General features: G+C 36.3%; 1 protein-coding gene and 1 long non-coding RNA gene across 10 annotated transcripts in view; one reads left to right on the top strand and one right to left on the bottom strand.

Annotated features, from left to right (window-relative positions):
* PIP5K1B (phosphatidylinositol-4-phosphate 5-kinase type 1 beta) overlaps positions 1 to 26,831 on the top strand; it is a 97,563-nt gene extending 70,732 nt beyond the window's left edge. For all 5 annotated transcript variants that reach the window (XM_064404038.1, XM_064404040.1, XM_064404041.1 and 2 more), the window contains 8 exons: positions 2,254 to 2,465; positions 4,166 to 4,249; positions 4,362 to 4,410; positions 4,872 to 4,956; positions 9,236 to 9,391; positions 10,137 to 10,281; positions 16,597 to 16,714; positions 26,090 to 26,831. In XM_064404038.1, the coding sequence (XP_064260108.1) occupies positions 2,254 to 2,465; positions 4,166 to 4,249; positions 4,362 to 4,410; positions 4,872 to 4,956; positions 9,236 to 9,391; positions 10,137 to 10,281; positions 16,597 to 16,714; positions 26,090 to 26,092 (852 nt within the window). In that variant the 3' untranslated portion in view covers positions 26,093 to 26,831. The remainder of the gene's footprint in view (positions 1 to 2,253; positions 2,466 to 4,165; positions 4,250 to 4,361; positions 4,411 to 4,871; positions 4,957 to 9,235; positions 9,392 to 10,136; positions 10,282 to 16,596; positions 16,715 to 26,089) is intronic.
* LOC135290155 (uncharacterized) overlaps positions 11,145 to 27,113 on the bottom strand; it is a 19,287-nt gene continuing 3,318 nt past the window's right edge. The window contains exons 2-3 of one of the 5 annotated variants that reach the window (XR_010352855.1): positions 12,834 to 26,956; positions 11,145 to 11,247 (exon numbers count right to left, since the gene is read on the bottom strand). This is a non-coding gene — a long non-coding RNA (uncharacterized LOC135290155). Of the gene's footprint in view, positions 26,957 to 27,113 lie in introns of all 5 variants that reach the window. The other 4 variants (XR_010352856.1, XR_010352857.1, XR_010352858.1 and 1 more) reach the window with 4 other exon arrangements.

Here is a 27,113-nt window from a genome sequence, read left to right as displayed (position 1 = left end):
AGTTAATCCACTGGATTAACTTAATTATTGGATTAAGGTGTTTCAGTCTGTTAACAAACTGTAATAACGAAATTTGGTTTTATGATGTTTTTTGGTAATCCTACTCCAAAATTATAAATTGTCAAGTCATGGTCTGTTGTACTGTACAAGTAGTATGGGTTTAAGTGGCAGTAATGAATTGATGTAAGTCAGAAGGGTTAATTTTATCACACAAGAGGTCCCTGTGGAAGAAGGAGCAGCACACCACAGCACAGCCTCCCATGAGACTACATCCAATCATAGATGTAGCTTATGTAATTAGTGCAGTAGAATCATGTGTCTAATGTGACCTAATTCAAAATGCAGTAGAGAATATGTTGAAGATAGAACTGTCAACAGTAATTTATAACTGTAAAATAAATGTGGCAATGCTTTTCCCAAGCCTGACTAGCTCCTGTTTTGGTTTTGCATGAACAGTGTTGCTTACTATATTATTAAGGTGTTCTTTTTTAGCCTATCCTGAATTTAGTTTCAGCATTTGATGGCAAACATTCATTGATTACATATTTTTAATGAATACATGATGTTGTAATTTCTTTCTGAGAAAGTCTGAATAAAGGGTAGCAATAAGTAAGCAGTAAATACAATTTTAGTCGTTTTTGGCACCAAGTGCCTCTGTACATATTACCCTTGCTATTTTTGCAATTTATGATTGCAAACCACCAACATGTCCACACAATGCACAACAAAATTCCAGAATCTTGTGGTTCGAATACAGCTTTTGTTGTGTATGAAATCCTTTGTCAGTTCTGTCATCAGAAGATGCTGTGGACTACTAAGGCCATGTATTAGCAGCCTTTTTCTGGTTCCATTTGAACTAAGGCATCACTGAGTAGGATCCCTCTGCACAAGAGCAAACCCATGGTGTCTTAAAGTCATTCTTTGAGACTGAAAATCAGATCTGATTTTGTGCCTTTCTATGTTTATGCTTTGTTTCATTACTGCTCTGGTTAGCTGAGCAATGAGTATTTTTCCAACAATTTGGGTAAATGGTATAAAAACCTTATGATTAGACATACAGTTCCATACTAAATTACTGTTTTACTGCCATATAGTTTTCAAACCTATGCAAGTACTGAAATTGCTTTTTTTTTCATTAAGAGAAGGGATGTTTCTGCTTAACCAAAAATCCTTATGCTTGCATAATCTTCATCAAAATTACATACCTAGAATCTACTCTCATCTCTGTAAAATCACTTTTTTTCTTGTTCATGTAAAAAGATGTACTATTGCCTCTTGATTCTGTGACAAAAATTACACCATTATCTCAGGCATTATATGCCAAAACATATCATGAATCACTGCTGAGCTGCGTGAGGTGAAGGAGAGGTGAGTGGCACAGCATATCCCTCCTGGCTGTTACTGGTGTTTCTCCCTCCACTTAGCAGTGTCGTCTAAGACATTAAACACAGTTGCTGTGAACAGTTTGGTTGTATTACTAGATGTGATCAAAGCTTGCTTTAGTTCATGTTTGGGTATTGACTTGAGCTTTCATGCTTTCAATGACAGCATGCTAGACTTCATAATGGTGTAGCTGACTAAAAACAAATGAAACTATTTGTGTGCGAGAGAAGACATGCTGCCAGAGACAGAAATGGTTGGTAGAACTAGAAGAGAAGGATGGTTGGTTAAGTCATGCTTCAGAAGTAAAACCTGACTTTTGAGTTTAGATAGGCTCTATTTAGCTAGTAGAAAAGTGCATGACTTTGTACTCCAAACCCATTAGATGCTAAGAAGAGGGTGGCAGCAAATACTGTTGTTGACATTTGAAAGTTCTCCAAGGGTATGGTCTCTGTTAAAAACAGGAGGTGGAGGGGAGATAAGAGAGGAGTACAGGCAAAAATGCTCAGGGAGGTCTGGAATGTGCATTAGAGATAATTTTTTAAATGTGTTGTTCATAAGTATATGATGGAACCATTAATTGATTATTTGCTATAAAGAAGAAGGTGCTGCCTGGAATTATCTTCCTTGACTACAAAATAACATCACGTTACATTTCAGCTATGCATCTTTCTTTCTCACTTTTTACAAGAGCATTCAGCTAATTAGAGTACTTCACTTGTGTGGACAGTAAAAGGTTTTTGTGTAACTGTAATTTCACACACTTCCTGATAAGAGAAGCTTGTGCCTTGATAGCCTGTTTTCACTCAGGTTTGCAAAATGCTGCTGTGTAATTTTTTTGTGGTCTCAGTATAGTCATTCCTCCTTTGGTAGGTTCTAGAAAGTTTTAAGATCATGGATTACAGTCTGCTTCTGGGGATCCACATATTGAACAATAACATGAAGGAAAGAGAAGGAGAGTGTTCCCAGAGTGCATCAGACGCTAAACGCCATGGAGGGCAGAAAGTTCTCTATTCCACAGCCATGGAGTCTATACAGGGCCCTGGGAAGTCTGGAGACTCTGTCACCACAGAGAAAACTAACACGTAAGTGCTGTAACCTGCTCTTAACATTGCTTTTAAAAGTATTAACAGGCAAAACTTCCATGAGTACATTGCATGCCAGGAATTGAGAGATTGAGCCTTCTTTTTTTTTTTCCCCAAAAGCTGCACCATCAAGATTTGCCACAGAGCATGAAATTATGTTGGTCAGTAGATTGATAGTCTTTAAATACGTGATAGTTCAGAGTGACTTACGTATGCACACATGCATACGAGATGCTATCAGACAACTGTTACAGGAGTCCCAGCTACAATCTAATTTTAACTGAAAGCAGCCTGGTGAGACCAAAGCAAAAACAATAAATTAACATTGAAATGGATATTCCTAGAGGGGTTGTTTTCATCTTGAAGTAGTATACTCAATGTACATAGAATGATATCATCAACCACTGAAGTGCAGTCATATATTATATGTCCTGAGATTAAGAACTAATGTTTTTCTCCTATTTTTCTGCCTAGCAAAAACTTTAATAGAAATTTGAATTTATAAACAATCATTATTCTGTTGTTTCCTTCATAATATATTAAGTGCTATAAGAGTATTACTGTCACCATTCAGCATTGCATATAATCAATCCTTTATTTTGATGAGGATTTAATCTAAAGTTAAGGATTTACTTTTCTCCTGGTTCTCAAGGGAGCTGTGTACGTAAATACAACTATTTGTGTAGGTAAATACAACTAATGATATAGAAATCTGTGCTTAAGGCTACAGCAAACGAGTGAGAGAACTATGATTTTTCATAATTTGAGAAATAATAATAATTATTTCAAATTTTTATTATTTAATTATGAGAATTATTCAGCATTCACAGAGAGTTTCCAGAAACTGAGAACTCTGGACTATAATTAGACAGAGCTTTATTTCACTTGGTTTTTACAGCTCACTCACATTCACAAAGAAGATGGCCAGTGCTGTTGTACGATGGCAGAGGTGTTGCACTAGCTGGGCTCCCACACCACTTGAGCTAATATAGATCTACTCAGATCCTGTCAAGTGTAGTCCTTCCTTGCTCCTTGCACTGTCTCTTTCATATTGACAGAATGGCTAGTGGAGCAAAAAACAATGCTGAGGTTCTAAAATGGACCATTTTTCTAGGTGTTGGAGTAGGAAGAGAGGGTTTTAGAGTGACTGTTCATGGCTGAGTACGGATCCGGGACCAACTGGAGGCCCATGCAGTCAGGAATCTCAGTTTGATACTGTTGCTTTATCTGTCATTTATCTGTTTGTAAAGAAGTTTTGGAAAAGCACAGTAATGCATAATTTTTAGTGAAAAATATATGAAACTACCTTTTTAGAATTTGATTAATATGCAGACTCTCTGTGATTTGTTACCTGTGATCACTAAAGTGAGAAAATTCTTCTTTATCTAAAGTTACTTATTTTCCTTAGCAATAAACTGATGTATACTTTCTTCCTCTTTTCAGATCATCTGAATATTTCCAGTTCTGTCTAAAATGTGTCTTAAATCTTTTTTTAATGATGTATATTTACCACCGAATCCCAGATACTTCAAATTTTCTGTTTAAAATCTATTGCATGCCAGGTGACTTAAATTTGACTGACTTTGCATTCTGACATCTGACTTGAATATTGTCTATTCCTTTGGGTTTACAAGTGGGTACAGCTCAGCTGGTAACTGGTGATCAGAGATGTTTTAAAAATATTCTCTTGTTTCTCTTAGAATGGGAGGTATTCCAGCAAAAAGCCATAAAGGTGAAAAGCTGCTTTTATTTATGGGTATTATTGATATTCTCCAGTCATACAGGTAAGTTGAACTTCAACTTTCAATGAATTTTCACTGAGCAAAATATTCTGAAATTACTTATAAAAGTGGAAGCTTTATAAAGCAGTTCTGACTTAGTTTTTTACATACTTAGGTTAATGAAGAAGCTGGAACATTCTTGGAAAGCTCTTGTTTATGATGGGGTAAGTGGATTTTATTAATTTTTAAACTGCTGATATTTTAGCTGGTGGACCAGCTCATGTTGACCAGGAAAAAATTTGTTCTGGTACATTTGTAGTCTAACCTCACCATGTGGTTTGAGCTCCTGCTGAAATCTTCCCAATACATGCTCTGGTTTTATTTGTTGAGCTTTCAAAAAACAACTAATAATATTAGTTTGTCCTTATAACTTACACAAGTCTAGCCACCTAGCAGAACACTGATGAATCTAGAACTGAAAAATATACATAATTTGAAAAAAATACTTTCAAATGCTTGGAAGATTTTGCACAATATAGCTGTATAATTCATAACTCATAAATGGTAATGATTCACTATTTTTGACTATGCCTGAAATGCATAATATAGTTCTCCTGAGGTGTCCAGCTTTTTCCTGACACCTTACTTGTGGAAAATGTGACTGAGATCTTTTTTAATCTTGTAGGATACTGTTTCAGTTCATCGACCAAGTTTTTATGCAGACAGATTTTTAAAGTTTATGAATGCAAGAGTTTTCAAAAAAGTTCAAGGTAAGAGAGTAGTGACTTCTACTCTTTTAGATGTTTTTATAATCATAACCTTACAATGCTCCTGTCTTGGCAATAAAACAAGCCTGCCTTCAACATCATATAGCACTTTTGTAGCTCCAGTCAAGAAACTAAATTTCTGACAAGTGGGATTTTATTCCATTAGTAAAATTACAGAGAATTATGTACTATGTATTTTTGTCACATCAGGGCTGTCTAAAGTGGGCTTCAGGTGGCCACCTAGACACTCTATCACTCCCCCTCTTCAACTAGATGAAGGGAAAGTTATAACAAAAGGTGGGTGGGTTCAAATAAGGACACGGAAAGATCACTCACCGATTACTATCCCAGGCAAAACTGACTCAAATCAGGGAAATTAATTTAGTGTCTTACTAATTTAAAAAAAAACAACAAAAAAAAACAACAAAAAAAAAACCAACAAAAAAAAAAAAAAAACCACCAAAACAAAACAAAAACAACTTTAGAGACACCTTCATGCAGGCTTTTCCATCAAAAGTTTAGATCTTTAATTTTCACTACCTTTTCTACCACTGGTAGAAAGTCATACTGGCCTTTGTTGTTCTGCATGTTGTCTAAAGATGATACCATTTTTGAGATAATCAAGCCTGTGAACTCTGAGCCTGTCCATGAAAACCATTGTTAAAGACCTGGCAGATCAGGACAGCAAACACCATTATGTGTCAAGGCATATGAAAAAGAGGGAAAACTGATACTTAAACAAGAAGGCAGAAATGTACATAATAAGTATTTTGTGAAATTCTACATAAGAAAAAGAACAGGATAGAAAGATGAAAGAAAAAGGCTGAGACTAACTATATTGAAACAATAGAGATATTTTAAGTAAAATGAAGGAATCTTTAAAAGAAAAAGGGAAAATTTGAATTAATCCCAAATAGTGATTCCCTGTATGCATGATATGTTATGGCAGCTTTTCAGGAAAATAAAACTTTTTGTGAGTCTTATAAATATTAATGAATTGATGGATAATTTCTCTATAAATTGGCCATGCTAGTGAAAGGAAATTCAGTCTGAACTATTGTAAGTGCAGAGAAGGATGGTAATGGGGGACAAAAGAGATCTGGACAAGCTTGAGAAGTGGACCCATGGGAACCTGACCGGGTTCAACAAAGTCAAGTGCAAAGTGTTACATCTCTGTTGGGGCAACCCCAGATACTAGCACAGGCTGTGGGATGATCAGATGGAGAACAACCCTGCCCAGAAGGACTTGGGGGTGCTGGTGGGTGAGAGGCTGGACATGACCCAGCAATGGGCACTCCCAGCCCAGAAAGCCAAATGTGTCCTGGGCTGCATCCAAAGCAGCGTGGGCAGCAGGGCCAGGAAGGGGATTCTGCCCCTCTGCTCTGCTGAGATGCTGCAGGACTGCATCCAGCACAGGTTGGTCCCAGCACAGGAAGGACATGGAGCTGTTGAAAAGAGTCCAGAGGAAGGTCAACAGCATGACGAGAGGGATGGAGCCCCTCTCCTATGAAGTCAAACTGGGCAAGTTGGGGATGTTCATCCTAAAGAAGAGAAGTCTATGGGGAAATCTTGTAGCAGCCTTGCAGTACCTAAAGAGGACTTACAAGAAGGCTGGAGGTAGACTTTTTAAAAGGGTATATAATGACAGGACAAGAAGGAATGGCTTTAAGCTGAAGAAGGGTGGATTTAGGTTAGATGTTAGGAAGAAGCTCTTTACAAGTGAGGGAGATTAGGCACTGGAACAGGTTGCCCAGAGGAATGGTAGATGCTCCATCCTGGGAGTGTTCAAGACCAATTTGGTGGGGATCTGAACAACCTGCTCTAGTGGTAGGTGCCACTGGGCTCAGCAGGGTTTGGAACTAGATGATTTTTCATATTGCTTCCAACACATGCCATTCTTTGACAATGCTGAGATGTGCTCAGTGTGTCTGCAGTAAGAAAGTCTCCAATAAATATACTGGCAAAGCAAAGATGAATGCCTGAGATTTGATGAGGTCCAGGCAGTTCTTTGGAGAAAAGCTGTTTGGATTATTGTGAGCAATGAGGTTTTTTTCCAACAATTATCACAAGTGGTATAAAACCTTACAGTAAAACATACAGATTAGGTGTTTTGAATAGTGTGCCCACATACTAACTTGCTGCCTTAATACCAGATTATTTTTTAGACCCATGGAGGTGATGCTGCACCTTTGGTTGTTTTTTTTTTTTCTTTCTAGTAAGAGAATGGCTGGGTTTGATTACCCTGTAGGAGAGAGTGTTTTCTGAGTTGAGGGTTTTTTTATGAAGCAGTGTTCTTGACAAATAAGTATTAACTGATGGGCTAGAATTATCTAGTTTGTAGAGGAAATTGTACTTTAAAATGGATCTGGGTTAGCAGTTTCATAATCCTGCTCATGGAAGTGTATTTGCTTTGGAGTTTGAGTGTCAAAATGTGGAATCATCAATCAGCTCTAACAGTTTAACACTACAGGAGGAGTGTTAAACTCTTAGAAGGTGTTTTGCAAATACTTTATGACCAGTGTTATGCTGGTCTCTAACATTTTCATTAGTTATCTGGAGTAAGAAACAATTCTGTGTGGACAGAGAGAGAACAAAATACAAACAAACAATAGAACTAAATAAGATTTAAGTAAATAAGATTTTTAAACCAAAAATTGCTACAAATACTAGAATAAATTAACAATTTAAAGTGTTCAAAGTTAAGTCCTTTGGAAAAGATTGGTTAATAAGAAAATAGAAGCAACTGATGTAATGTGACAAAATGTGAAGCAAAATTCAGCTTAAAAGAGAAAGGAGCCTCCTGAGACCCAGTTCTCTTTAAATCTTAGAATAATTTTGCCAAAGAACTGGTGGGAGTTCTGCTGTCTGAGACAATACTCAAAGGAACTCCTCTGAACTGATAAAGAATAAAGTGTCTGCTCCTTACTACTAGACACTCTTGTTTGACAAAATAAACACCATATATCTTACCTCAACATCTGTGCCTTTTTTCCCCAATTCTTTCTAATTTTGACTGCTAGATTTGTTCTAGGACAAGATACAACCTGTTCTGTATTTGAAGCCTATAATGTACAATTAAAGTATATCATGCCTAATTTTCTCTCTGATCTTAATTAATCTGTCTCATTTTTCCAGGCAATTAACCTGTCTAAGTATCCCACTCTTATTGATTTCCTCTGTATATGGGGCTCTTAATGCACTTTTGTACAGATTAATGGTTCAAATGCATTATTATTTTTGAAAAAAAAATTGGGAGACTTCCTGCCTTCAGGAATATTATTTCTAAGCTTTGAGTCAGACATTTCAGTTTAAAGACTTTAGCCCTGCTCTGAATCTGTTTTTTCCCCCTATTGCACAGAACAACCATGCATAATTAACAACAAAAAACTTAATAACTGGATTTAGCCTTGGGCAGAGGCTAGCTCAGCAACTGCCTTCTGTGTTCTTTTTTAAAAATACCCTGGAACTATGTAGCTGATTCTTTCCTTCAGTCTTCAGCCAAGTGACTTGATGTGTTTAATTTGAACTTTGTAGTAAAGCAGTAGTAAAGCAATGAAGTGTTATAGTGCATCTGAAGTATGCACTTTGCAGCCAATGCATCGAGATCAGCAGCCAGCAGCTGAAAAACACTAAAATAAATAGCTGGTATCCTTTAGGAGAAAAACTGCAGATGGGGGTCATGGTTCAGTAGTAGTGGCAATGATCAGTTGTAGAGTTTGATTTAAATACTTTTTAAATAGGCAGGCTCTGCTGAGACTTATAAAAAAGGTGCTGATACCTGAGTGTGCAGGCCATCAAGACTTTGAAAGTGTTTATTTTTTCCAAAAAGAAATGTTTGACAGATGAGTCTGAAGTGGAAATTCTTCAGTATCATTACATAGAAGTAGTTAACAGGTCAAAAAAAAGATCATAACCTCTCAGAGTACTCCAAATGTCTTTTCCATTTTTGTATTTTCTGGGGTTTTTTCCTGTATCATTCTGTCTCTGATTACATGGGTTGGTACTCCATAGGAACTTTTTAAATCATTGGTGCCAGTAACTTATTGTCCTATAATAAGCAGTAAGAAACTGAAAAAGACAAAAGTACTTCTCTTGCAGATGAAATAACAATACCTTTTGCTCCAGTTTTAATGTAATCTTTGTAAAGTAGGTTTCTGGATATGTTCTTCATCTGTGTTCAAAACCTACATTTTCTATTTGGCTTACTTTTTCGTTTGCTGTTAAAGATGTGTAGGGAGATAAGATGACATAATTCAACATCTATATTCATTTGGTAATGCAGCTTTAAAGACTTCACCTTCAAAGAAACGGTGTAATTCTATCACAGCCCTAAAAGCAGCATCACAAGAAATAGTGTGTGCAGTTAGCCAAGAGTGGAAGGATGAAAAGCATGGCATTCTTGCTGAAGGACAAAGTTATGCCAGCCTTGATGAAGAAGGTATGGTCTTTCAAATGAACAACCTAAATTATGTTATTAAAAATTTTGTATAAGCTCTAAAAGTCCTGTAACTAGAACACTACTAGTATGGCTGAACTCTCAAAATCAGTCAGGTTATTCTTATGAACAGAGTAGTTAGGAATATTTGTCAAAATGGACCTTCAGGAGTAAGACAAAGTCAGAATCAAAGTTTGTAATATGATAAACTTTCAGATTTCAGGACATCCTGAAAAAGGTATTCAGCCCAGGCAGAAAATTAAGGCCAGAACCACTGCTATCCTTTTTACTGATCTCTAAAAAAGCATGTCACATAAAGTGTTTTGAAGCTCAGTTCATTGTTCCTAGAGTTTTTTTGAAGAGATACAACTTTACCCCTTTCAGAACTTCCCTGCAGCCATGATGAAAGCAGAACCAATTACCTAATCCAATCTGATAAATGAGCCCTGGTAGCATGAGTATAATCCTCAGATTGAGAAGAATTTGTAACTCATACCTCTGTTTAATATTTGACTTTGGAGTTACTTTGTATTCTGCTGCATGTACTTGTTAGCAGCTGAAATACACTCTGTAATACGAAAGAGTGTGGGTATGGGCATATGAATAATACCATCTCATCAATTCAAATATTAGGAAACTTCAAGAAGCTTATGAGGACACTGTGGGACTTGATATACTTACGTGAAGATTCTTGGGCTAAATTTAAAATTAAGTTTGTTAACATTGTTCTTTATTTCTGCATATGCAGTACTAGGTTCACACCACCGACCGGATCTAGTGCCAAGCACTCCGTCTCTGTTTGAAGCAGCTTCCTTGGCAACCACACTTTCTTCTTCTTCCTTGAATGCAGATGATCACTCTCAACGTGATCAACCTACACTCTATTCTAGCAGGTAAAGAATAGTTTGTAATTATTCGTATTGTAATTGGGGATCATGAAAGCATAAAAATGGTGGAAAATGTTATATGAATTTGTCTTCATGTTCCAAAATTAAATTGGGTATCTAAACTTTGCTTGGGCCTTACTCTGTACCATAAACCAAACTACATTAAGGTCATGGTAGGAAGTACTTTTTGTAACTTGGCTGCAGACTGAAACAGCTGTAGAAAATGGTGATGTGCTAGGAAAAGGAAAAATTGTTCTTTTTTCTGAATGTACAGTGAATGTACACTGAATGGTCTGCTTTAAATTCTTCCATAACAACCATTTTCTGAAGTAAATTTCTGTGAAACTTCATCCACGGGTGTGCTCAGAGCCTGTCTGATTTTAATCCAGGAAGTATAAAAACAGGAATGTCTTAAGAAAAGTTGTGCAAATGCTAGTGAGCTAGGTTAAATGTGATTTGAGTTATGTTTGAATATACTTCAGTTGTGTCAGTCCAATACCATGCTTAAGTCAGTAAGTCTTGCTGTGAGATTGTATGTACTTCTATGCTCCCCTGTGAACTTGAAGTGTATTGTGTTGTGCCACCTTGCCTGCTTGCAGATCTCTTTACTGTGTATTAAGCCATCTCTTTGCCTACTTCCATCAAGAAGGGTAGCCACTCAAGCATCTTGAATATTGTTTGGAAAAATTTGGAGTCCTGAACTACTCAATGTATAAATTTGACAAATGCACTAATGTGCCAAGATGTATTTCTTTCCTGTAAACTGCATCTTGCCCAAAAAATCAAGTTATTTTAAAAGCAATCTTGAGGCAGTAGGTTTTTACTTCCTATTAAATATTTGACAATGGTATATACATAAAAAGTAAAATTACTTGCAGCATTACTTGATGATAGTGATATTTACAGCTTCCACTTCCATTATGTTGAAGCAAATTTCACTGATGTGGCATCTTCCATATGTCTGATGGTTTGCTATAAAAAATTGAATGAAGCATGTTTTGGGGTGTAATGAAGATGAAGTTTTTATTGCAGAACAAAAATGTTTCTGCACAAGCTTTAGGAAATAAAATTACTGATGAATAAGCATTAGTAGAAATAGAGCTCATTCACTTCAACTTGTGTCAAGTTATCTGTAGGACTTCAATATTCATGATCTTTCACAAAATCTTTTCTTTGATAGAAATAAAGTTATAGAGTACTTTAAGCATCAAATAAAACTACAGAACTGCTTTGTATCAGCATCAGTCAGGAAAAGCAAATGGTGAAGTTGTTTGAATAAAGAGTTAAGATTTAAAGCATTTCAAATATTCTTTTGCTAAACAGTTAAATTTTTTTAAAAAATTAAAAATTGAATAATTAAAAAAAATTAAATGTAAAGAAGACCTATGAGTATTATATTGTACTGTAAACATACTACAAAATAGCAGGTCTACTATGATTGCACATCTAGACTCATTTACTTTCCAGTAGTGATGCAGTCAATGAAATAATCTCTAATGTAGGACATGTTGCCAGCTATGTGATTAGCATGTGTATCTTAAAAAATCAGATTGTTAGTGTCTGCAGTCCAGATATGGAGTTCATCTTTACAAGAGGACACATTCTCTGACACAGCAGACATGGTACCAGCATTCACAGATGTGTGGCTCTCTTTATCTTCTGCCAGAACACCTACACTGTAGCCAAGAGATCTGCCATAGGGGCTTACCAACTGTGTAGACCCTTCAGCTAGGGTCTGGAGGCACTTTTTAATTCTCATTAAGTAGTGAGTGTGTCACAATCTTAGTATGTACAATTCATGAGGATTTGCTTCCCTGTCATAGCTAGGAGTTAAGAAAGCTGCAAAGCATGAACTAATTTCCATAAGATTCGGGGCATCTGCTGTTTTGTGCCCACTTCTTTTGGCATCGGTTCAGAGAGGTCATTCCTTCTTCCTGACACTAAAAAAATATATACATCTGAAGTTTTACTTATGTTTTTATGGTTCACTGAAGGAACTTCAGTCCTCTCATAATAAAAGCTAGCAGGGAAATAAACCCACCGAAAAAACCCATGCTACAATGATGCACTGAATTGTAGATTCAGATCTGAAGTTTTTCTTGCCAGAGTTCTTCTTTTGAATATTAGAAAATTATGTGATGCAGTATTTAACATTTGTCTCTGATAAACAGAAAGCTTGGAGCAGTCTTTGAAACAAAGCCTGAATTAAAGATTTGTTTACAAATGTGGGCCTGCTTTCAATCTTTAAATAAGTAATTGACTATGACATGCTGCTTTGTTATTTATTAGAATTACAGCTTGGCATCTTCTTCATCAGGCTTTTTCATTGCTCTTCAAAGTAACATAGCACAAAGTAGAGAGTACATTAATTTGCTTGTAACCTGACAGAAATTTCTGGTTTAAGGTAATAAAGGAGAAGAGTCCTGTGTGCTTAGTAATAATGTGATATTTGTACATCTTCTTGACTCCTACTAATGAGCAGTACGTGCTCATACCACTTAGAAAACAGATGGTATTATTTTCCTCATTAAAAAGAGAGCAATAATACTTTTGGATACCTTGACGCACACACTGTATTTTCTATTTGGGTTGGGGTTTTTCTTCAGGATTACCCTCTGTTTCTGTTATCCAATGTAATACTTCCCCAAGGAGAGGCAAATGGCTTATAACATAAGAAAGGCGATCAGGCCCCTCTCTCCTTGAGAGTGCTCAGCACCTGTGGGTAGAAAGGGAGAAACTGCTGTTGGTAAGGTTAAGCAGACTGAGGTGACTTGCTGAGACAGAGCCAGCTCTTGAGGCTGTGTCTTGTGATGAGGGCTGTTGTAAAGCTGTCTAGGTACAGGTTAAAACTAGCATAACTAATTGGTATATAGTGCAGAGCGTTAGGGACTTGTGTTTAAAGTGAAAAAGAGAGACTTAGCAGCAGTCATAAACATACAGCTTATTGGGAGTATTTTTCCAGTTGTTTAAAAATAGAGGAAACCCAAGGTGCTATCCAGACAGTGTGAACAGGAATTAGTACAAATGAAAGAGTTGTGGAGGGGGGAAATGGCTGTATTTTTCAGCACAAAAAGGACTGGACTTAAAAACAGAAGGAAAAAGAAAAAAAAGACAATCATTGACATATGCTATTCAGTAAATGTAGGCCTCCTTGTATGTCAGAAGACAGCTGGTTTCTTTTCCATGAAACTGTTTCTCAGTCAAGTGGTTTTGTCATCAGCAATCTCAAGTATTCCTTTAATAAATGAACAGAATTGACAATTTATTGCTTCTATTAAAATTTTCAAATATTTTCCATTCCTCAAGTAGGTTTATATTTGGTGCAGAGATATTTTATTACCTAAAGGGTCTGTTTTCTACTAAGAAATGCAATTATTAGTCCAAAACCACTTCTTTGAAAAGGCTTATTTGTTTTGTCTTAGGACATTAAATACTTACATATTGTATTAGGACTTATTATAAGTGATAAAAGATTTTTTCCCCTTCCAGGAAAAGGTTTCCTATTTAGTACTGATGAGTTAAATTTAAGATGACAAATCTGAATGCCCTAAGCACTATGACTGACGTTTCACTTGACATGGCTTTTAGAATTGCGAAGAGCTGAAGAAGGTCAATGGTGCTTCTGGAAATGTTTGAAACTTGCTTTAAAATATTTTAAAATGTTTCAAACTGTAGATGTTTTACAATTCTTGTTTAAATATCCCAAGAATATAGAAAATATTTTTTCAAGATATTTTTCAGCAGGTCTCATGGGACTTTCCAGTCCCAAACCCAAAAAAAATGCCATGATGCATAAAGGGGCGCTTCACCTCCCTCTTCAGAGCAATGCCAAGATACTGTGAGCTGTATAAGGACTGCTGAATTCTTCTGATACACCTGAGCCTAAGGGGAAAAATCTATATGAAATCTAATTCTTCTTTCTCTTTATGCCTTCTGTGCCTCGGTTCTGGAGGACATATATGTTGTCTGGACTTCTGCCTTCTTTTTTCTTCTTATCTGTATATTTTTCAATTTTTTGTCTTACCTTTGTGTTGCTGTTTCTTGGTGGCGACCACTTTGAATTTTGGAAGGCTTTGAGGCATTGTGGGTTTGTTCACTTACACAGTCAAGCTTCCTGAAGCATCCAGACTTTGAAATGGTGTTCTGCCACTTTTTTCCAGTGACAGGGATTTACAGGTATTTCTGTTGTAAGGACAATTAAGCACGCCTTTTGTCAGTTGGTGTTCTACAAAAACAAACTTTTGTGTGTTAAATTTCAATGTTCTGTCTGTCCACACACTACTATTAGATTCTGAAGCTTAGACGACTTTGTCTGAATCTGATTGATAGTGGACTAAATTCACACATGCTTCATAAAAATAAGCAGTCAGGTGGAAGAAAAAGGCTTAAATGCTCAAATGCTATGAAGAGATGCACTGAGACAATAGGGGTATCCCTACATGAAAGAAAATTTGACTATGATTGAAACAACATGTAATTGTGGCTTAAACAAAGCTTTCCCAGTTCTGTAATGATGGGATTATTTTTGCCTTTTTTTTTTTTTTTTTAATTAAGACCAAGATCAAATAGAATGTATTAGCCAGAGAAGGGCAACAACATAGCTGAGCATGCTCCTTATGGCTGGTCATTACTGAATGAGAGAAAGTACCTGTAAAAAGTGTTTGGGGTTTTTTTTTGTTTGTTTGTTTTTTGGGGTTTTGTTGGGGTTTTTTTGGTTGGTTGTTTTGTTTTTGTTTGTTTGTTTGGTTTTAGGTTTTGGTGGTGGTTTTTTGGTTTTGTTGGGGTTTTTTTGTGTGGTTTTTTGTTGCTGTTGTTGGTGGGTTTTTTTGTTTTGTTTTGGTTTTGGTTTTGGTTTTTTTTTTTTTTTTGGTTTTTTTGTTATTTGGGGTTTTTTTGCTTGGCTTTTCTTATTCAACCTAAGAATTAACGATAAGAATTCAGTGCACTGTAGAAACTCTATTAAAACTCTGTTCCTCTGAATTACTCTTTCTGAAACACTGTGTATGTGGGGATTTCACTTGTTCTCTCCTGTGCCACCCCCAATATGGCTTTGCCTTATCAGTCTCATTAAAATCAGGCTGCATTAAAACTGGCAATAAATGCAGCTATGATGATGCATTGTTTTTACTCTCTTACGCTACTCAATAGAATTCAAGTTACACATATGACAATAATGCTAAGTCAATGGGACCTGGGTCATCCTAGTACAAGAGAAATAGTCTTGCTTTTTAAAAAATGTCAAGTGCATTATATGATAAAAGGAACATTGTAATGTGGTGAATGTAAAGCTCTGTTCCAGGATGACATTGATTCATTCTTTTGTTGAGCATTTGAATCTCAATTTTACATGCTAGTTTCTGCATGTTGAATTGTGCATGCTAGTTTTACCCTTTCTGAAGTTCTATCCCATCTGAAATATACTTAAACTAGTACAAAGGGAGGGGGAAATTTGTCATATCTGGACAGATGGCTGTAACCATGTTTCCATACCAAGTTATAATTCAGAATTTTTCCTTTTCACCTTGTCAGTAAACAGGTAAGAACATCTAAAATATGTCCCTGCACAACTGACAGTTGAGTTTTCAAGGCAGCCTGGAGCCTAATTTCTGGCAGCTAGTAAGATATGCGATAAGGGACATCTGACTCCATTAGAACACCTTTGAGAGTTTCAGCTTTGTTGACCAAGTGTGTTACAAAGTGAAATTTCTGTGGAGGTGCATTTGCAGTTTCACATTATTTCTGTAAGGCAGAGAACAAAAAAATCAATCAATGAATAAAGTAGAGTGCACCTGCTCTGTATACATCACTTCCTTGCATAGGTGTGATCACTAATTACAATACACTATTGCTCTCCCAATTTCCCTTCTGAACTTATGGCTGCTAGTGAACTGTGTCTGCATGGAGAAGTCCAATGTTACTAATGTTACAATGTGCTTAATTGCTTACTATTTTAAATTACAAAATGCTGCCAAAATTTACACCACTTATAATGTGGAAGTAATGCATTTTGAGATTAATGAAATTATATGACATTTACTGTGACATAGTTTCATTCATTAAATAAATATTGAAGTTCAGGAATAGCATTATTTTCTGATAAAATTTTAGTAAATGCAAAAATAAATTGTACAATTAGTCAAATATGAGCTTCCAGTTATTCAGCCATTGTCAATATATCTATATTTATTTATTTCATTCATTTTTTCCAAGTATTTTGAAGATTTCTATGTTTAATAGAGGAACTTACTTTTAAATTTTCAGTTATGACTAAGCTTTGTAACTTGGGCTTTTGGTTGACTGTACTCTCCCTTCTCTTTGCAGTAAGGGGTTACCTTCAAGTTCAACATTCACTTTGGGAGACAGTGCCATCTATTTGACTTCAGAACAGAGCACATTGGAAATGGAAAATGATAATGCTTCAGTTTTGGATGTCTATTTAGTAAGTTGACAAACTGTTTCTAATGGGCTTTTGTGCTTGTAATTGCTTTGACTCAGGCTCAGTAAGTGACTAAAATACCTGCTAAACTTCAATTCAGAGGTTTATTGAGGTATTTTTTTGTATGAAAATGCGTAAGTTTGCATAGGTATGATTTCCCAAAGGAAGCTGATAAAGAATTTATATGCATATTAACTATTGAATTAATAATGTAGTATGCTAAAACACCTTTTCATTTTTCTCTAATGGTAGGAGATCTTTTCTGTTATATTCTATTGGAGGTGTGATCCTCCAATACCCCAAATCAACAGCAATAATAAAATCTTTCATCTTCATGTAGAATACTTCACAATACAGAGATTAAAATTTCTCAAGTTGGAAAGTTCTGTGTTTATGCCACTGATTTTTAAGCCAGTAGAGCTCAGTGTGAAATATATCAGTGGCCCCCTCTTCTCATGTTAAGGGTTGTTCAATTGTGACAGCTGATTAAAAATGTATCTTTTCTTTGTTGTTTCAGTTCCAAGTAAGCAATTTATCTGACTGCTGAAAGATAAAGTCAAGTCTATATTTTGTTGTCTTCATATCACCTGTGTTTCAAATGTTCTCTTCGTACCCATAGTTCAAATTCCACAGATATAAAGGCAGTAGGCACCCAATTCAAGGTCCAGTTGAGTGAAGTTTTTTGTATCTAATTTTTTTAGGCTGTTCTGAAATTGTCAGTATAAATGCAGGGACAGGTATTTTAAGCTTGGCCTTTTTTCCTAAAGGCTTATTTTCATAAATCATAAACAATTCTGACATTATTTTAGTAATATTTTCCCTTGACTCTCATGGCAAGAATTGTACCAGAGATGAAGAATCAAAGGAGGGAAGTTTGTTCATGTTTCTAACAGTTTCTAATATAGGAAAATCTGTTCTAACAGATACATGGTTGTTTCCTTTCTGGATAAAATTTATTGTATTCTTTATTTTTCTTATCCCTAGAGTTACCTGATCTTTGTCTTAAGAAATCCATACTATCTTAGAATCATAAAACAGCTCAGATTGACAGAGCCTCAGGAGATTATCCAGTCCAATTTGTTGCGCAAAAGGGAGCCTAGATAAGTTATCTAACACTCTTTTGCACCACAGCTTAAAAACCTCCAGCAATGGGAACTCTGCCACATCCTTGTAAAAGTTGTTTTAGTAATTATCTGTCCAGGAAAAAAAAAATTCTTGTGTTCAGATGAAACATGTTTGTGTCTGATCTCACATCAAGATGAAATGTTTGTCATATTCCCTTTTTCTGTAGGCTGTGCCACTGATGTTTTTTTCCTTCTTCTTAGTCAGCAATGCTTAAGTGTTGAGTATAGTACTCAGTTAATAGCTACTAATTTAATAGTCCAGCACACTTAGGGGAGTTGTTGTCTGTCCTGCCTCCACTGACACAAAACAGTAGCAAGTACCACTGGTCAATTAGATGTAGAATGCTTGGTTCCTCCCCCTGGGCGGAGCATCTCACAGTGGGATGATAAAATTTTATCAGTCATGCAGTGAGGCTGGATGGCCCATTAGCAGAAGATATCCACCCCCACCCCTTCCCGAGGGAGTTATCAGGGATGAGTCATGGAAGAGATAAAGAACACTTCACCACCTAGTTTTAACAGATGGTGATAGAATACATACTTTTGGTTACATCTTGCATTGCAAACTAAGGCAGCAGTTAAGCAGAAGCCCAGGGAAGACACAGGCCCATTACTAGACCAGGCAGGGAAAAAAGTTACAGATAATGCTGGCAAGACAAAGGTTCTCAGTACCTTCAGTGGAGTGGCAGGAGCCAGACTGTAGCTCCCAGGATCAAACAGCTACAACACACGTGTTGACCCACCAGTAATGGCCTGCAAGTGCTCAACCCACATAAATGCAAGGCCCAGGAGGGAATATACCCCAGGGTGTCAGCAGAAGTTGCTGGTATTGTTGCAGGGCCACTGTCCGATTATTTCTGAAAATTCATAGAGATCAGGGGGTATCCCTGATGACTGGAAGAGGGCAGATCTCATACCTGTCGGTAAGAATGGCCCAAAAGAGGTCCTAGTATCCTTATTGCAGCCCCTGGAAAAGTGGCAGAACAAGCCTCCTAGCAACTATTACCAATTAAGTGAAGCAAGTGACTGGGAAAATCCAGCACAGATTTATCACAGACAAATCATGCCAGGCTAACCTGATCACCTTTCTAAAACAAATTACCATATTCAGTCAATATGGAGAAAGCAGTGCATGTTGCTTGCCTGCACTTCAGTAAAGCATTTGACAGGTATCATGTGTCCCACAGCTAGACAAATGTCAAATATAGACGGCATGGCAGTGATCTGTGAAATGAGCAGGAATCATCTCATAGGTAATCAACATGTTTTACTGAGGCTGGCAGCCTGTGCCAGGTGGGGCCCCCCAGGGATCAGTACTGGGCTCCATGCTGTAGCATCTCCATGGATGATCTGGATGGGACCAAAAACACCCTCACCACGTTTGCTGTGTCACTAAACTGGGTGTTGAGGGGGACTTGTCAGCAGGGAGAGCCACCTTTCAGAGATATGAACAGGCTGGAAGACTGGTCTACAAGAACTGTGTGAAGTTCAACCAAGGAAGTGCAGGGTCCTGCACCTGGGAGCACAAAACCGGAGCCCAGCCAGGCTAGGAGCCATGAGCTGTGGAACAGCCTTGCCAAGAGGAGCCCAGGGGTCCCAGCAGACAGCACACAGACACCAGGTCAGCAGTGCACTGCTGCAGCTACTGAGCAAAGTGGATCCTCAGATGCATCCACAGGGGCACTATGAACAGAGAGAGGTGTGACCATCCCGCTTCACCAGCACTTGTCAGACCGCACATGGAGTAGTGTGTCCAGTTCTGGCCCCCACAGTTCCAAAACAGATGTGGATGGACTGAAGATGGGTCAAAGGAGCGCCATAAAGACGGTCAAGGATGGGGAGAACTTGACATTTGAAGACAGACTGTAAAAGTTAGGTCTTTTCAGTCCAAAAGTTATCCAAAAGTTAGGTCTTTCTCAGGAATTTTGAGGAGGGACCTCAACACAGTTTTCCACAACTTAAAGGCATGACTACAGATAGTATTGAGAACCTCCTTTTCTCTAGAGGCAGTGGATACAAGTTGTAGTGAGGGAAATTTCCTCTCTATGTAAGAAAGGACTGTTTTTACAATGAGAATGATTCAAGGAAAATTATTTACAATGAGTGTGATTTTATAATGACAAATGATTCACTGGAACAACTTCCCAGGGATATGCAGTAAAATCCCCATCACAGGAGGTTTTCAAGACACAGCTGGACAGTGATGCTCAATAATCTCATCCAGGCTGCCTTTCCTGCAAAAGGCTGAATTAGATAGCCTCTTATGGTCCCTTTAGCCTGTGCTGATCTGTGGTTCTTTTGGCCCCCTTTAAACGGTGAAACAATTTCTTCTTCATAGCTTTTGAATTTAGTTTATAAAGCAATGGTTTTCTTTAAGAATAATACTGCTTAGCACTGTGAAGTATTTCTTTTTCAATTTGAAGTCTGTAGGATGGATGGTGGAATGCTCTGAAAATCTAGTGACAGGCACAGGTAACACCTTTTGTAATGGTGTCTGTATGAGTTTCAGGTGTGATAATCATCACTTTAGTTAGTTTTCAGCTTGTAGAACATTCATTACTATTATGTCTCAGAGACTGCAACAAGTAGATGAGTATTCCACTGATGAATATCAACAGAAGAATAATTAAAACCCAACTTTGGATGTCATACAAATACCCACTGTTTATTCCCCTGAGCAAAGGTGTGGAAGAATAACTAGGTCTTAAGTGGAGAGAATCAGATGCTTTTTGGAACTAGCAGCACCCTTCCTCAGCACCTTGAAGAAAAACAAATTCAAAATTCAATAACAAGATAATGGCTTAACTCCCTCGGTATGCTGTCTTCAAGGAAATTGGATACCACAGCTAAGCACACGTTACTTCTTAAGCAAACTCATCTTGAGAAGTTACTTACCCCTGCCTTCTGTCTCATGTCCCACACCCTGTATTGATGCCTACTTAACTGTTTTGAGATTGTTGTGGCAGTGAGCTTTAACTTATTCACATATACCCTGTATGCATCCTGAGGTGTTTGTGGAAGAAACGGAATAGTATGCTGTCCATCTACTAATCTGATACTTCCTGATGCCCCGTAATATCCTTCAGTGGACCTGGAAACAACAATTAGCCTGTGGCTAGGAAAACCTGATTATACTAAAGTATAAGTGCTGGCCAGAAGACAATTTTGCTTTTATAGAAGGATGATTAAATGCATGTTAGAAGGAAAAGAGGCATGTTTTTGAGAACACTAGGAACAGGCTAGTCATTTCTAATGGACATCTCAAAAATAAAGCAAATCAATGAAAGGTTACAAGATGTACTTTTAAAAGATCAAAATGCAAGGAGAAAAACAGTTTTAAATGGCATTTGCAGATTTTCCTTTAACCCTGTGATCCATAATCTTTGTGTTTCTACCACAAGGAAGGCTGCTGAAGTCTTACCCACTATATATTTTAAGGAAAAAACCTTAACTTGCTTAATTTTGGGCACCATTAATCCTTTGATGTCTTTGCCTCCTGTTTTGAAATGCTAACTCTTTTGGACAAATTTTAGTCCACCAGTGAAGTAAGAGCTATGAATTTTTGGTCCCATGTATAGAAAATAATTGTCATAAAATGACATTGTGTTAATCTACTATAAAGAGCAGCTTTAAAATGGCATTGTCTGAACAGTTTTGTGTGGAAATTCTGATAGTCGAGTAAGGTGAGGTGGAACAGAAAAAAAGTTGTAAAAAAAAAAAATAATTCCTCTTACAGGTAATAGTATTGGATTTGAGGTGTTATATTAAGGGAACTCCAAGCAAACTTACACTATGCTGCTGATGTCAAAACTGAGAATGTACCTGGTAACAGCAGGTTACAAGAATTCTTGTTCCAGGACACAAGTAGAGAGACGTCTTGGGTTCACAACTGAATGCTGGTCTGGGCTCATAATTCCTTAATACTGATAAAAGACCCAAGTTCAAACTAGCATTTTTTTCACCTGCAACTCTGAGAAGCACCATTAAGTACATTTTCAAATCAAGTTTACTTTTAAGTTACATTGGTTTATTTTCTTATAAAACTTTTAACCCAGATAATAGCTTAAGAAATCTAGCTTTTATGACTAGAATATGACTAAGCATCATCTGCAATGAGCAGTAGGTATAAGACAATCTAAATTATTTCAAATTATTCTAGTAACATAGTTATGATACTGATTAATATAAATAATTTTAATTATCAATCAAATAGAAGGAATAAATAATAAATAAAAATAATAATAAATAATAAATAAAAGATAGGAGGTACAGGAGAAGCTTCTAAATTTGAAATGTTTCTCTGCATAAATTCAAACATTAAAGTCTTCTTGCTTTTATGAATATGTAATACAATGATAGATCAGACAGTTGGAAACAAAAGATTGTCTGAGATAAACAGGTTTCTTGTATATAAGCCAGAAACAGAGAAGGTAACACACTTCCATTTAGCACTTTAATGCAGAAATCCACAAAACAGGGTTTCCTTATTTCTCTGTAAATAAATTTAATCTCTTTTAAAATTCCCTTGAAGCCCTTAAGATTGGTTTCAGTTCAGGCATCGTCAACAAATGCTGTTGTCAGTGTCTCAGTGTTCTGTGGAATTTGATTAGTAAAAGACAGAAGTCCAATACTGCAAAAGTTCCATAACAAGTGCGACCAATCCTGAAGACCTTAGTCCAGCATCACTATGGAGTGCCTTAAAAATGATAATTCCACTTAAAAAGTAAGGAATAAAAGTCACCTTACTCCTTCTGTTTTGCAGTGAAGTATCACATTTTTAATTGAGTTTTCTCTAGCTAAAAAAGCAACACATGTTATTATAAACTATCCTACTGTGTTTTCTTTGCCTTCCCATGAAATTATTTATAAAGATAGCTGGTATACTGTACTACAATGTCAGTAAAATCAGTAAGTAAGTAGTAAGGCTTAGGTATTTAATTGATTTAATTCAAGTAGTGTGATTGATTTCCCTTATACTTCCAACAGAAAAAGGACATGCATGTAAACAGCAGTGAAAAATGTTTACATTTGTTCCATTGTGATGTTGCATATGTTAAGTCATCTGGTGGTACATATAATATTTAAATTAATAAATAAATATGTGTCCAGTCTATAGGATCTTAAATAAACATAGATCCTGCCTATAGGATTTCATTAATGAATTATTTTTCACTTACAGAATACTTCTGTGTATTTAACTACTATGCAAAATTCTTGAGTAGTACAGAAGTTTTCACATGAAAATGCAGCATTGCTTCCTGCTGTTAAAGGAAAGGCTCATAAAATTTATATTTAAACGTCACTGCTACTGAAAATATGGATTGAGAAGGGCTTCAGTAAAATAAAATAATGGAAAAATTGTAGTGATGAGCAAGCTCAGTGTATTTAGAACCTGATTAGTGTAGCTATGATTTGTGTCAGAAGGATTGCATAGATTATACTATTACATTTAAAATTACTTATGATGTGGTTTATTTCCAAATGCCAATTTTATTTTAGGATTTTGAAGTCTTAAAATAATATTGAAGATTAATTATGTCTTTCAAAGCCACTGTAGATGCATAGGTATGCTGATTAACAATTATTGGCCTATAAAATGCTTGTTTAGAAGCTGTCAAAACTTTCTGACTCTTCTTACTCTTCAGTACTCCTTTTCTTCTGTACTCTGTCCCATAATTTCAATTAAATTTTAATAATGATGTAGTTGTCTTCAAGGTTCTTTGTGGAATAATAAAAAGTGCAGCTGAAATTAAAGCCATTCCCAGGCAGAATACATAAAAAAAAAAACCAAGCTAGAAGTTGTGCAGTCACACTGCACAGCATACCTCAAATTTTGGTATGTTGCTCTTTTTATGGAAACTTCAGTTTCTCTGCCTCACCATCTCCTCTGAAGATACTGGTGGAAAAGCTCGGTAGACTGAACCTGAATACTGGAATTATGAGAAAGGAATTAAGACCTCCTCACTTACAGGCATCCTTTCTTTCCCCTGAAAGTATAATAATCTTTAAAATGTTATGTGCGCATGTAGAGTCAATCAAGCACTCTCCTCAAAACAGAAAGCTGTTCAAGGCTGAAAGGGGCAAACCAACTTGTTTTATGCAGCACAGTTAACAGCTCATTTCCTCTGTTTTATCTGTTTTCCCTGTATCCATCCATGCATGATCCCAAACAGAAGAGGAAAAAATGAGGCCTATGTGTCCCATAAAACTGAAACCTGGTCGGAGGTGAAAAACAAATGAGCACTCAAATGTAGTTTGGCAGAGCTGTTCTTGCAGAAGAAACATATGTAAGAAAGAACATTTTAGTTACCCTTGCATGAAAATCAGACACAGGAATTAGGTGCTTGATTCGATTAAAAAGGTACCAATTCAGATCACGAGCAATATGTTGCCTGAGGAAGCCAAGTGCTAAAATGCCAGCACGTATTATCACGGAACTACATGTTCTCATGCCTGGGCCTTTTAAAACACTGTAAGAGGCAATAAATCAGCTCAAAAACATATCCATGGAAAGAGAACTGGAGCACAAAAATGCTCCGCAACAAAATGCCTCAAGTAGGCTCAAACATTGTATTTTATTACATAAATATATACATTATTGTGTTATATACCGAGTGTGAGACATCTCAGGCAACGATTATAGGAATGATTCCTGTAATGTCATTTATGCATTATTTATCATTTTGGACCAAATTGCTACAGCCAAACTCCGTTTTTATTAAAAAAAAAAAAAAATTAAAAAAAGTTTCCTTTATCTGTAATCAATGAAACCCCAAAAGTTGTGTAGTGGATACAATGTTGCCCAGAGGATCATGTCCTGCATACCAACAGCCACTTTAGTGAAAAGCAGTAAAATTAATTAAAAGTTCCTGTTAGCTTTACATCACATTGATTTTAGAATACCACTTTCTTTAATTTTACTCACTTGTCCAACAATTTCACTTCACATATTAAATTGTTCTGTACTTTGTAAGTACTTTACTGCCTTAGCACATTCAGGTGCTAATATGTCCATCAACTCTACTTGCCAGACCACAGTTCCTGAGAGAGCGAGCACACAGCACCTGAGAAACTGGCACTGTGCTCAATGGCATCAGTGATTATGAACACCCTAACACTGGTGCACAATACAGTAGGGAATTTAAAGTTTTCATGGAACAATACTGAAATATTATTCCTCAAGGTTCAAGGGGTAGTGCTAGAAGTGATAACAAAAATATTGATTTAAATCTACTGGTTACCTTTATCTGATATAAACTTAAATGCCTTCAGATTTTTTGTTCATAATCATAGTTAGACTATAGTTGTCAAACTATTTAAAGGTTAGTTAAGTGCTTGTATCAAAAAGCATAATGTAAAGGAAACATTAAAAATCTGTTTAATAAATGGAACCTTACATCCTTGTAATGTGTTTTAATGAGGTTTTAGAGTAAGGTCATTACAGATCCCTTTGTTTTGATTTTGTGTCTTGCTTCATTTTGGATATGTCAGCTGAGATGCATTCAGTTTACTGAAATATATTCTTCAGCTATCACTTCAGTTTGAGTTGTCATAACAAAATGTTCAGTAAAAAGAGTTTATTTTCAGTTCATCTCTAACTCTACAGGGATGCCAAGAAGTGACCAGCTGTTTCTATGACATGAGGGTAGCTTAGAAAACTGTAATCCATTAAGATTATTAATTATTTCGGGGTTTTTTGGGTTTGGGTTTTTTTGTTGTTGTTGTTGTTTGGGATTTTTTTTGTGTGTTTTGTTTTGTTTGTAGTTGCTGCTGTTTTTGTTTTGTTTTGGTATTTTTTGAACATTAGTTGTGCCTGAAAGTTTTTTGATAGGTATGATTTTTCATCTGGGGGAAGACTGTCATGCGAAAACTGAGAGCACTGATATTCGTGACATATGAAGACTGTTACTTTTTAAGTAGTGAATACCACAGTTTTGCAAGATAAAAATAAGCTGTTGTTAACTGCTGAGTGATCTCAGATTGTTATGTTTCTCTGATATCCACAGTGTTCAGCATTTTGCAGCAAGTAGTTCTAGTTCATGTAATACAAGTGTACTGCAATTCCTGCAAAACACCGAGGGGTTTGCTGTTGTACAAGAGATCTCAGTGCTTTTGATCAGGGCTCATGGTCATAAGAGAATCACTGCCAAATTGTACTGCAGTCTGTTTAGGGGAAGAAAAATGTTACCCTGTGTATAATTCTGTAAGAAAACAAGTAAACACAACTCTTAACTTGTCATTTCTGTATTCCCAGTAACAAAGAATACATGAAGAGTAAAACTAAGGGAAGTGACCATGGTTAATGAAGAGCACTTTCTGCACTCCTTGTTTCAGAAGGAAGACTCTGCTGAGCCTAATAGACAAAGAGTAATAATCAACAGAACTAATTCTAAGAAGTGTCAGGATATTTGAACCATAGAAAGAATTGATGGACTTGACAAAAATGACATGAAACATTCCACACTCTGCTGTCATCTGCTGTTGCTTGCTCAACTGTGAAGAACTGTGTATTCAGGCTGCTTTCTACAATATTGCCAATCACATTTTTTGGACTCTGAAGAAATATTTTCTTATCAGCTCTCTAGTGGTTTCATTTGCATGCATTCTGTAACTATGCACAAGCAAAATCTATTACCTACTTTACCTATTTAAAAACAAACACAGTGGTGAATAAAATCAATTTCATTTTTCTGACCCATTTTTCTAATTGCTTAGTTCCACATCAGTGGAAACTGGAACTGATGTTGTATGAGGGTTAGGGCAAATCTCTGCACATACCATATCAAAATGAGCTTCTAAAGATACTTTTACTGTTGGTAAAAAGGAGATAAAAATGTTATTTATAACAAGGCCTTATGTTGTGTACATATATTGTTCTTGAAATATTTTTGATTTTACTTTATTTCTTGTAAAAGAGAAATTCTATAATTTATTTAGAAAATACTACTGTAAACTATAGTTTTATTGATGAATAAAAGATTTTATTCTGAAGACTATCACTGCTGTCATCTTGCTATTGATCTATACTGGACTTAATTGTTCTTGCATTTCTCTGCCTTCATGGGACAGTCTTAAGAAGCCTCTTGAGATATGACAAACATGGCATCTGTCTTTACCAGCTCTAAAAGGAAAAGGGAAATCTTGAAATTAGAGCAGGAAAGCCAAAGGAACATACTCAGCAGGCACTGCTTTATAAAACCAGTTCAGGTTTTTCAGTATGGGCAATTATTTTAGGGTAACTACAGAAACTGTTTTGCTTCCCTAATTTCCCAACTAAC

The sequence above is a fragment of the Passer domesticus genome, chromosome Z, assembly GCF_036417665.1.
Source record: "Passer domesticus isolate bPasDom1 chromosome Z, bPasDom1.hap1, whole genome shotgun sequence".
Classification (NCBI taxonomy): Eukaryota; Metazoa; Chordata; class Aves; order Passeriformes; family Passeridae; genus Passer; species Passer domesticus.
Note: the sequence above shows the minus strand (reverse complement) of the source record. Positions and strands in the feature narration are given on the sequence as shown.